Consider the following 10,702-nt stretch of genomic DNA (forward strand, 5'->3'; position numbering starts at 1 on the left):
GGTCGGTGAGTGTATGGAAAGCATATTGAATGAGCCAATCCACACCATATGGAGGGGTGTACCATTATGGCGGGTATAATTAAAACACACTGGTTGGGTCATACCATTACATCCACACAATACAATACACACAGGACAGATAGAAACATTTCAGGATTGCAATCCCCTTGCCAGGATTTGGAGGAATTAAATATTTCAGAAAACATGAAGAGGGGAGAGTTCTGCAGTCAATATTGGGTCGCCCTGAATGAGTGCCATTATGTGCCCCTCACCCGTGATGGTCCCCATCGGAGTGTTGGTCATCCTGGCCACATCCTCCAGTGATGGTAACATGATCTCTTCCTCCATAGGCTCCGCCTCCTCAGGCTTCGTAACCGGAAGTACTGGAAGAAAAGAACATGGCGCACAATGAATGTTACTCTCTACTACAGATATATAAAAACATGGAGAAATTGAACCAAAATCCATTCCAAATTCATGTATAGCAGACTGAGTAACCTACTCTCATCTTGTACCTCAGACAGTTCAGCGATGAAGTCTCCAAAGCAAAAGTTTCTATTCCTTCTACCGTACACCATAGCATGCAGGTTGTTCTGCTCACCTTGGGGAGTTCCCACCCACCATGGGGTTTTCCCATGCCTCGTTAGTCATCTTACATAAAATTTCAGCAGAGTGAAGGAGACCCCTCGTAGTGGCCTTGGCAAGAGCAAAGACCTGAGAACCCAACCACAGAAATGGTTTACCTGGGCATCTGGGAAATATAATAAACCATTAGAGAATCTAACAAAACCAAGAACCTTTATTTTGGGAGACGATTCCCTGGACTAGTCTGGATTTCTTTTCCTGAGGTTTTAATGAAAGAAAGAATTTTATTCAGTTTTTTTTGTAAAGAAACATTTCCATGTGTGTCAATGGTCACACTTCTCCGGGACTGTTAGAGCCATAGGAAATGTGCTGTAACCGCTAGCAACCATCACAGCTAATGAGTGAAGTCTGTTGGTGTCACCCAACTGCCATTATAATATGTGCTTCCACTATACCTTTGCCAGGACACTGAGATGCCCAATGACCCTTCCTGCCACAATGGAAGCAAGTATCCTCACTGCGGTTAAAATGTTTTCCTCCTCCACCAAACTGCTCTCCCTTCTTCTGCCACTTCTGCTTCCACATCTGAAAAAGAAGAAGATATAAATATAGAGACAAGGAGGACGCTGGCCCAGCCACAGTCCCAAACCAAGCCAGACAAGGAGAACATCAACCAAGCCACAGCCCCATACAAAGCCGGACAAGGAGAACATCAACCGAGCCACAGCCCCATACAAAGCCAGACAAGGAGGAAACTGAGCCAATAACCCCATAGCAAGAAGAACACTGGCCCAGCCAAAGCCCTATACAAAGCCAGACAAGGAGAACATCAACCCAGCCACAGCCCCATACAAAGCCAGACAACGAGAACATCAATCCGGACACAGCCCCATACAAAGCCAGACAAGGAGGAAACTGAGCCAATAACCCCATAGCAAGGAGAACACTGGCCCAGCCAAAGCCCTATACAAAGCCAGACAAGGAGAACATCAACCCAGCCACAGCCCCATACAAAGCCAGACAAGGAGAACATCAATCCGGACACAGCCCCATACAAAGCCAGACAAGGAGAACATCAACCCAGTCACAGCCCCATACAAAGCCAAACAAGGAGAACAATAACCCAGCCACAGCCCCATACAAAGCCAGAGAAGGAGAACATCAACTGAGCCACAGCCCCATACAAAGCCAGACAAGGAGAACATCAACCGACCCACAGCCCCATACAGAGCCAGACAAGGAGGAAACTGAGCCAATAACCCCATAGCAAGGAGAACATTGGCCCAGCCAGAGCCCTATACAAAGCCAGACAAGGAGAATGCTGGTCCAACTACAGCCCCATGCCAAGCCAGAAAAGTAGAACATCAACCCAGCCACAGCCCCATACAAAGCCGGACAAGGAGAACATCAACCCAGCCACAGCCCCATACAAAGCCAGACAAGGAGGAAACTGAGCCAATAATCCCATAGCAAGGAGAACACTGGCCCAGCCAGAGCCCTATACAAAGCCAGACAAGAAGAATGCTGGTCCAACTACAGTCCCATGCCAAGCCAGACAAGGAGAATGCTGGCCTAGTCACAGTCCCATGCCAAGCCAGACAAGGAGAATGCTGGCCCAGCCACAGTCCTATAAATGAAAGACAAGAAGGAAGTTGACCAGTAGCCCATATAAAGCAGGGCAAGGAGAATGCTGGCCCAGCCACAGTTCCATACCAATCCAGACATTACCTGCTTTCTCAGTCTGCTGCCATTTAACACAAAACTTTTTACGTGGGATTTCTTCTTCAGATTAATGCGGACAAAGTTCTCTGTTCTCCTCTGTGGCACCCTGTTGGAAAAACGTTGTATAAGTCACAGATCATCACCATCTCCACAGGGCTAGGGTGAGACATACACTACCCTCCCCCATCCCATCCCAGAAAAATGTCCCAATCCACTGTCATTTATCTGTTACTCCAATGTGCCATGGTCAACACGTCCCCCTCCATGATTACACATCTAATCAAATCAGAACATCTCCTGGAACCTCCAGACATTTCTCATCTAATTAGTACAGGGCAATGGAAGGCATGACTAGAGAGGCATCTTCTGCCCCCCCCCCCCCCCCCCAGGAGTCCTTAGTAGGAATTCTGAGCCTCATCATATGGACCAATTACTGGTGTACTGTTATATGATCCTGCAGAGTACACAAGGGAAAAGACTGTGTGTGTATGATCAATGTGTGCCCCCAAGTCGACCAATCTCAATTCATCTCCTATATTGGACTAACCCTTCAGACAAAACCCCCCCATAGGGGGAGCAGATCTACGAACAGCATAAAACATGGGCAGCACTGGAATTTGCTGTTATTACCGTAATAAACCAGAACAATATCGCCTGTCCACCCCTCAGAACCTGGGTTCATTTTGTTACCATGTTCTCCATATTCAACACAATGGAGCTCAGCACTGCCCCGTAATACAAACTCCACCCACTCCACCTCTCCAAAACACTCCCTGGGGCTCTTAGCTTGTACCTGGCACTTTGCGGAATTTGTGCAGCGACTCTCTTCATATCTTCTTCCATCATTTCCCCCAGGATGTTCTCTGTCATTCGGCTGGAGACTTCAGTTGTGGGCGGATCCTCAGAGTCTTCACCTACTTTAGACTTTTTTGGGCCTCGCTTGGGACTCTTCTCCTCTGTGGTCAGCTTTGCTTTGCGTTGTCTCTTCCGTGAGTGAACATCCTCAGGATCTGCATTGTTTGTCGCATCCCTTCGCCTTTTCCTACGTGAGACTTTCCCATTCTGTGAAGTCAGGTCACTCCCCTTACTGTCCTCTGTGAGCCCCTCCAGCTCTTTATATTTTTCCTGTATAATGGATGGATTACTTGACCCGGTTGATGATGCAGCTTCCATATTTGGTCCATCGTTTGGTCCAGGTGATTGATGGATGACGTCTTTATTCCTCTCTGAGACCAGAAGGATCTTCTTTCTTTGTTCTTCAGGGTTTGTTTCCACCTCCTTCAGGTGATGGTTTGGCGATCTGGTCTTTACTGGTTCACTCATCTTCTTGCAGTCTGCAGCACTGGTGGTCATGTGTGGAATATCCTCTGTAGACAAGACACTCCCCTGTGTCTTGGTGTCATCTATTGACTTCACTTCATGCTTCACCTCACGCTGACCCCTCCCGGAATGAGGAGAATGTCCATCTACAGAAGACCACTGGAAGTCCATCAGCTCCAACCCAGCCTTTCTTTCTCTCCTCTCTTCCATAATTGGTTTATCTCCCTGTCCTGCTCCTGCCCCTCTGAGCTCACATCTCTGCAACCAGTCATGGTCCAGTGAGGACAGGCGTTGCCCAACTTTAGACTGGAGCTGGTGAAGCTTCCTCCCAACACCATTATGACTGGAAGGGGTTAAATTAACCTTGTGGGTTCTTAGGCCCATTGTAAGAAGAGGCAAATCCTCCATGGAGTCTGGAGGACGGTCAGGAGTAGGATCAGTGGATGGTTCAGGTGGGACAGAGGTGGGCGATGGCTCAGGTGGGACACAGGTGGGCATTGGCTCAGGTGGGACACAGGTGGGCGATGGCTCAGGTGGGACACACGAGGGCGATGTAACAGTCTTCTTCTTTAAGGACCATGGACGGTTCTAGGGAGAAAACAATGGAAAGTGTCCATAGCCAGAGCTGTAAAAGTGTAACAAGTATCATCCCCATTAACTCTGCACCGGCCTCCCTGTTAGAGACACATTGGAAGTCCTTTATAAGACATGACCTGAATGAACTCTTCATAATATATTGGAAGATCAGCGACACACCCAACAATTCCCACCAGTATGGACATACCACTATGGATACACCGACTCTACAGAGGACACCCCTCATTACTCAGCGGGATGATGATCCTGGAAAAGCTGACAGTAACATTACAGGACTTTATGCTGACCTGGACTCTTCAATCCTCTCATTACCCCCAAGGGCCCCTCATTTGTCCCCATTAGAAGTCAATCCAATACTACCATTGAACAGAATACTCTCCACGTGACTCCGCCCTGAATAAAAGGAAACCATTTAGAGTTTGGATGCCGAGGAGTTGCATATTCCTCCTCCGGTGAGATTTGGCAGAATGTTAGGATAGTTTTCATTGTGTGATGAAGGGGTTAATGTAAGGTTTAGGGGCTCAGCCTGAGTCACGGTCGGGGGGGCTCAGTCTGGGTCACGGTCGGGGGGCTCAGTCTGGGTCACGGTCCAGGGGGCACAGTCTGGGTCACATTCCGGGGCTCAGTCTGGGTCACATTCCGGGGCTCAGTCTGGGTCACATTCCGGGGGTTCAGTCTGGGTCACATTCCGGGGGTTCAGTCTGGGTCACATTCCGGGGGTTCAGTCTGGGTAACATTCCGGGGGTTCAGTCTGGGTCACATTCCGGGGGTTCAGTCTGGGTCACATTCCGGGGGTTCAGTCTGGGTCACATTCCGGGGGTTCAGTCTGGGTCACATTCCGGGGGTTCAGTCTGGGTCACATTCCGGGGGTTCAGTCTGGGTCACATTCCGGGGGTTCAGTCTGGGTCACATTCCGGGGGTTCAGTCTGGGTCACATTCCGGGGGTTCAGTCTGGGTCACATTCCGGGGGTTCAGTCTGGCTCACATTCCGGGGGTTCAGTCTGGCTCACATTCCGGGGGTTCAGTCTGGCTCACATTCCGGGGGTTCAGTCTGGGTCACATTCCGGGGGTTCAGTCTGGCTCACATTCCGGGGGTTCAGTTAGCTCAGATATGTCATACTGAAGCAGTATGGAGGCTGCCATAGCCGACCTGTCTGAAAATGCCAGATCCCTGGCTGTCATGCTGATATGATAATGCCAGTACTTGGCATACAGATCATCCATTTGCTCCGACTTTACTGGCCACATGATTGTTCTGTGCCTGCAGTCCAGAGAGTAGTGAAGTCGGTGCAGTGGTGGCCCCATAGTCCCCTCTGCAGGGGTCAGGCTGAAATTAAAGGTGTATGGGGACATTAACATTTAACGTTTTTGTTAAAAAAAATGAACTTTCATGGCGATTACTCAGATTTTCAGTCTTTTTCTTCTGTAAATGTCAATGGCAAAAAGCCGGCCTGTCCAAGAAGGGAGACAGAAAGACAGTCCCACCCACAGAGGAGGGATTAGACAAATGGCACCACCCACGGAGGGAGACAGACCACCCCACCCACAGTGAAGGGTAAAAATATGGCCCTGCCCATGCAGAAGCCATATGGCCCGCCTACGAGGGAAGGGAGACACCCAGGTGGCCCGCCCACAAGGGAAGGGAGACACCCAGGTGGCCCGCCCACAAGGGAAGGGAGACACCCAGGTGGCCAGCCCACAAGGGAAGGGAGACGTGGTACATACTGTATGTAGAGGTGAGTTAGACAGACAGACATGAAGGACAGCTGACCTTCCCAGCTCCTCCCAGGTTGGATTTGAGTTTCATTCCATAGTACTGCGCAGACGCTTTGAGGGAGGCGCGCTCTGATGAGGTCATCTTTGGGGTCACACTGGCGGCACGGTTCAGATGGCTCCCCCAAGAGTCGGGTTCCTGCTGACCAGTAAAACACACAAATTGTATTCCCGGGAAGAACATTCCCCCGTGTCACATTCTAAACCATTACAACCACGTTGAGGTGCCTCAGTATGTCCTCTCCTACCACAATCCATGAGAGTACCAACGCTGGGACAAACACTGCACTGAGGACACCCCGGTAAGGGTCCAGGACAGGAGACCCCCAACTGGTACAAGGCAGAGTACAGCTCCTCTGTATGAGGGAGCCATTACAAGTACATAAGAGCACACCCTCCCCCACTCAGTAGAGAGGGTGAGACACCAGTCATGGGGTCGTGGACTCAAGAGAGGACTGTGAAGAAGACTGCTCTTAGTGCCACTAATGGGGGGGGGTAAAGTGTGCCCCCTGGCTGTAAAGTCCTGCCACTTCACATGTCTGCATGTACACACAAACTCCCGGGACTGGCCAGTTATTATACCTTTGTGGCTGCCCTGCAGACTGAGACATCGGAAGATTCTTCTATAGTACATTTGTGGGCCAAGCAGAGTCTCAGATCCTCCTGAGGAAGTGGCTGGGTGTCACAAAACGCGTAGAGGGCCCCCACAGCCAAGGTCTACTGACTATTACATACGGGACTGATAGTAACCCACGGTAACTGAGCAATTAGATGTGTAATCTATAAATCTGTGGGGACGGTAATCGCCCCATGGGGTACCATACACGTGTCTAGGGAGGTGTAGAGGGATGATGGGGAGGGTAATCGCCCCATGGGGTACCATACACGTGTCTAGGGAGGTGTAGAGGGATGATGGGGATGGTAATCGCCCCATGGGGTACCATACACATGTCTAGGGAGGTGTAGAGGGATGATGGGGAGGGTAATCGCCCCATGGGGTACCATACACGTGTCTAGGCAGGTGTAGAGGGATTATGGGGAGGGTAATCGCCCCATGGGGTACAATACACTTGTCTTGGGAGGTGTAGAGGGATGATGGGGAGGGTAATCGCCCCATGGTGTACATATACGTGTCTTGGGAGGTGTAGAGGGATGATGGGGAGGGTAATCGCCCCATGGGGTACGATACACGTGTCTTGGGAGGTGTAGAGGGATGATGGGGAGGGTAATCGCCCCATGGGGTACCATACACGTGTCTAGGGAGGTGTAGAGGGATGATGGGGAAGGTAATCGCCCCATGGGGTACAATACACTTGTCTTGGGAGGTGTAGAGGGATGATGGGGAGGGTAATCGCCCCATGGTGTACATATACGTGTCTTGGGAGGTGTAGAGGGATGATGGGGAGGGTAATCGCCCCATGGGGTACGATACACGTGTCTTGGGAGGTGTAGAGGGATGATGGGGAGGGTAATCGCCCCATGGGGTACCATACACGTGTCTAGGGAGGTGTAGAGGGATGATGGGGAAGGTAATCGCCCCATGGGGTACAATACACTTGTCTTGGGAGGTGTAGAGGGATGATGGGGAGGGTAATCGCCCCATGGTGTACATATACGTGTCTTGGGAGGTGTAGAGGGATGATGGGGAGGGTAATCGCCCCATGGGGTACGATACACGTGTCTTGGGAGGTGTAGAGGGATGATGGGGAGGGTAATCGCCCCATGGGGTACCATACACGTGTCTAGGGAGGTGTAGAGGGATGATGGGGATGGTAATCGCCCCATGGGGTACCATACACGTGTCTTGGGAGGTGTAGAGGGATGATGGGGAGGGTAATCGCCCCATGGGGTACCATACACATGTGTCTTGGGAGGTGTAGAGGGATGATGGGGAGGGTAATCGCCCCATGGGGTACCATACACACGTGTCTTGGCAGGTATAGAGGGATGATGGTGAGGGTAATCGCCCCATGGGGTACCATACACGTGTCTATGGAGGTGTAGAGGGATGATGGGGAGGGTAATCGCCTCATGGGGTACCATACACGTGTCTAGGGAGGTGTAGAGGGATGATGGGGAAGGTAATCGCCCCATGGGGTACCATACACGTGTCTAGGGAGGTGTAGAGGGATGATGGGGAAGGTAATCGCCCCATGGGGTACCATACACGTGTCTAGGGAGGTGTAGAGGGATGATGGGGAGGGTAATCGCCCCATGGGGTACCATACATGTGTCTAGGGAGGTGTAGAGGGATGATGGGGAGGGTAATCGCCCCATGGGGTACCATACACGTGTCTAGGGAGGTGTAGAGGGATGATGGGGAGGTTAATCGCCCCATGGGGTACCATACACGTGTCTAGGGAGGTGTAGAGGGATGATGGGGAGGGTAATCGCCCCGTGGGGTACCATACACATGTGTCTTGGGAGGTGTAGAGGGATGATGGGGAGGGTAATCGCCCCATGGGGTACCATACACATGTCTAGGGAGGTGTAGAGGGATGATGGGGAGGGTAATCGCCCCATGGGGTACCATACACATGTGTCTAGGGAGGTGTAGAGGGATGATGGGGAGGGTAATCTCCCCATGGGGTACCATACACGTGTCTAGGGAGGTGTAGAGAATGATGGGGAAGGTAATCGCCCCATGGGGTACCATACACGTGTCTAGGGAGGTGTAGAGGGATGATGGGGAAGGTAATCGCCCCATGGGGTACCATACACGTGTCTAGAGAGGTGTAGAGGGATGATGGGGAGGGTAATCGCCCCATGGGGTACCATACACGTGTCTGGGGAGGTGTAGAGGGATGATGGGGAGGGTAATCGCCCCATGGGGTACCATACACATGTGTCTAGTGAGGTGTAGAGGGATGATGAAGAAGGTAATCGCCCCATGAGGTACCATACATGTGTCTAGTGAGGTGTAGAGGGATGATGGGGAGGGTAATCGCCCCATGGGGTACCATACATGTGTCTAGGGAGGTGTAGAGGGGTGATGGGGAGGGTAATCGCCCCATGAGGTACCATACATGTGTCTAGTGAGGTGTAGAGGGATGATGGGGAGGGTAATCGCCCCATGGGGTACCATACATGTGTCTAGGGAGGTGTAGAGGGGTGATGGGGAGGGTAATCGCCCCATGGGGTACCATACATGTGTCTAGTGAGGTGTAGAGGGGTGATGGGGAGGGTAATCGCCCCATGAGGTACCATACATGTGTCTAGTGAGGTGTAGAGGGGTGATGGGGAGGGTAATCGCCCCATGGGGTACCATACATGTGTCTAGTGAGGTGTAGAGGGATGATGGGGAGGGTAATCGCCCCATGGGGTACCATACACGTGTCTAGGGAGTGTAGAGGGATGATGGTGAGGGTAATCGCCCCATGGGGTACCATACACGTGTCTAGAGAGGTGTAGAGGGATGATGGGGAGGGTAATCGCCCCATGGGGTACCATACACATGTCTAGGGAGGTGTAGAGGGATGATGGGGAAGGTTATCGCCCCATGGGGTACCATACACGTGTCTAGGGAGGTGTAGAGGGATGATGAGGAGGGTAATCGCCCCATGGGGTACCATACACGTGTCTAGAGAGGTGTAGAGGGATGATGGGGAGGGTAATCGCCCCATGAGGTACCATACATGTGTCTAGTGAGGTGTAGAGGGATGATGGGGAAGGTAATCGCCCCATGGGGTACCATACACGTGTCTTGGGAGGTGTAGAGGGATGATGGGGAGGGTAATCGCCCCATGGGGTACCATACACGTGTCTAGGGAGGTGTAGAGGGATGATGAGGAGGGTAATCTCCCCATGGGGTACCATACACGTGTCTAGGGAGGTGTAGAGGGATGATGGGGAAGGTAATCGCCCCATGGGGTACCATACACGTGTCTAGAGAGGTGTAGAGGGATGATGGGGAGGGTAATCGCCCCATGAGGTACCATACATGTGTCTAGTGAGGTGTAGAGGGGTGATGGGGAGGGTTCCCCATATCCAACGGTCTCTGTCATGACAACAGGGAGTAACAAGGTGCGGCAATGAGTTGTAAAGGGTCTGATTTGCTGCCATTTTCTCCGTGCGCTGTGATTGGTGCACTGCAGCCATCTGAAGATCTCCGGTGTCGCAGAGGTGGAACATCCAGCTAAGTCTCATCAATTTATAAAGCGTTGTCACTCCCAGAGATGAGACCGCACTGGGGCAATAGACTGGCCATGAATTACCCTCCCCCACCGATAGTACCATCTTCTCCCACATCTACAGCCTGGACTCACCTCCCTGTCTGGGACCCGGTCTGTGGCCTCCCATCCGGCTCACATTCATTGGCCTGCTGCTGCTTCTTCTTTAGGGCCCGGTACTCCCTGTACAGGTCTGAAGGAGAGAAGAGGTCAGGGTGGAGACACATGGAGGATGAGAACATTGAATGACAGGTCAGGGTGGAGACACATGGAGGATGAGAACATTGAATGACAGGTCAGGGTGGAGACACATGGAGGATGAGAACATTGAATGACAGGTCAGGGTGGAGACACATGGAGGATGAGAACATTGAATGACAGGTCAGGGTGGAGACACATGGAGGATGAGAACATTGAATGACAGGTCAGGGTGGAGACACATGGAGGATGAGAACATTGAATGACAGGTCAGGGTGAGACACATGGAGGATGAGAACATTGAATGACAGGTCAGGTGGAGACACACGGAGGACAAA

General features: G+C 51.6%; 1 protein-coding gene across 1 annotated transcript in view; it reads right to left on the reverse strand.

Annotated features, from left to right (window-relative positions):
- The window catches only part of LOC149429115 (ATP-dependent DNA helicase Q4-like), a 28,871-nt gene extending 22,732 nt beyond the window's left edge, over nt 1-6,139 (reverse strand). Inside the window, exons 1-5 of the mRNA XM_089666713.1 lie at nt 5,996-6,139; nt 3,101-4,215; nt 2,314-2,413; nt 1,041-1,170; nt 273-383 (exon numbers count right to left, since the gene is read on the reverse strand). Coding sequence (XP_089522839.1) covers nt 273-383; nt 1,041-1,170; nt 2,314-2,413; nt 3,101-4,215; nt 5,996-6,082 — 1,543 coding nt within the window. The 5' untranslated portion in view covers nt 6,083-6,139. The remainder of the gene's footprint in view (nt 1-272; nt 384-1,040; nt 1,171-2,313; nt 2,414-3,100; nt 4,216-5,995) is intronic.
- Nucleotides 6,140-10,702: the final 4,563 nt, after the last annotated feature.

Source organism: Staurois parvus, unplaced genomic scaffold (assembly GCF_062004578.1).
Source record: "Staurois parvus isolate SC_StPar_1 unplaced genomic scaffold, SC_StPar_1.0 ptg002794l, whole genome shotgun sequence".
NCBI classification, from domain to species: domain Eukaryota; kingdom Metazoa; phylum Chordata; class Amphibia; order Anura; family Ranidae; genus Staurois; species Staurois parvus.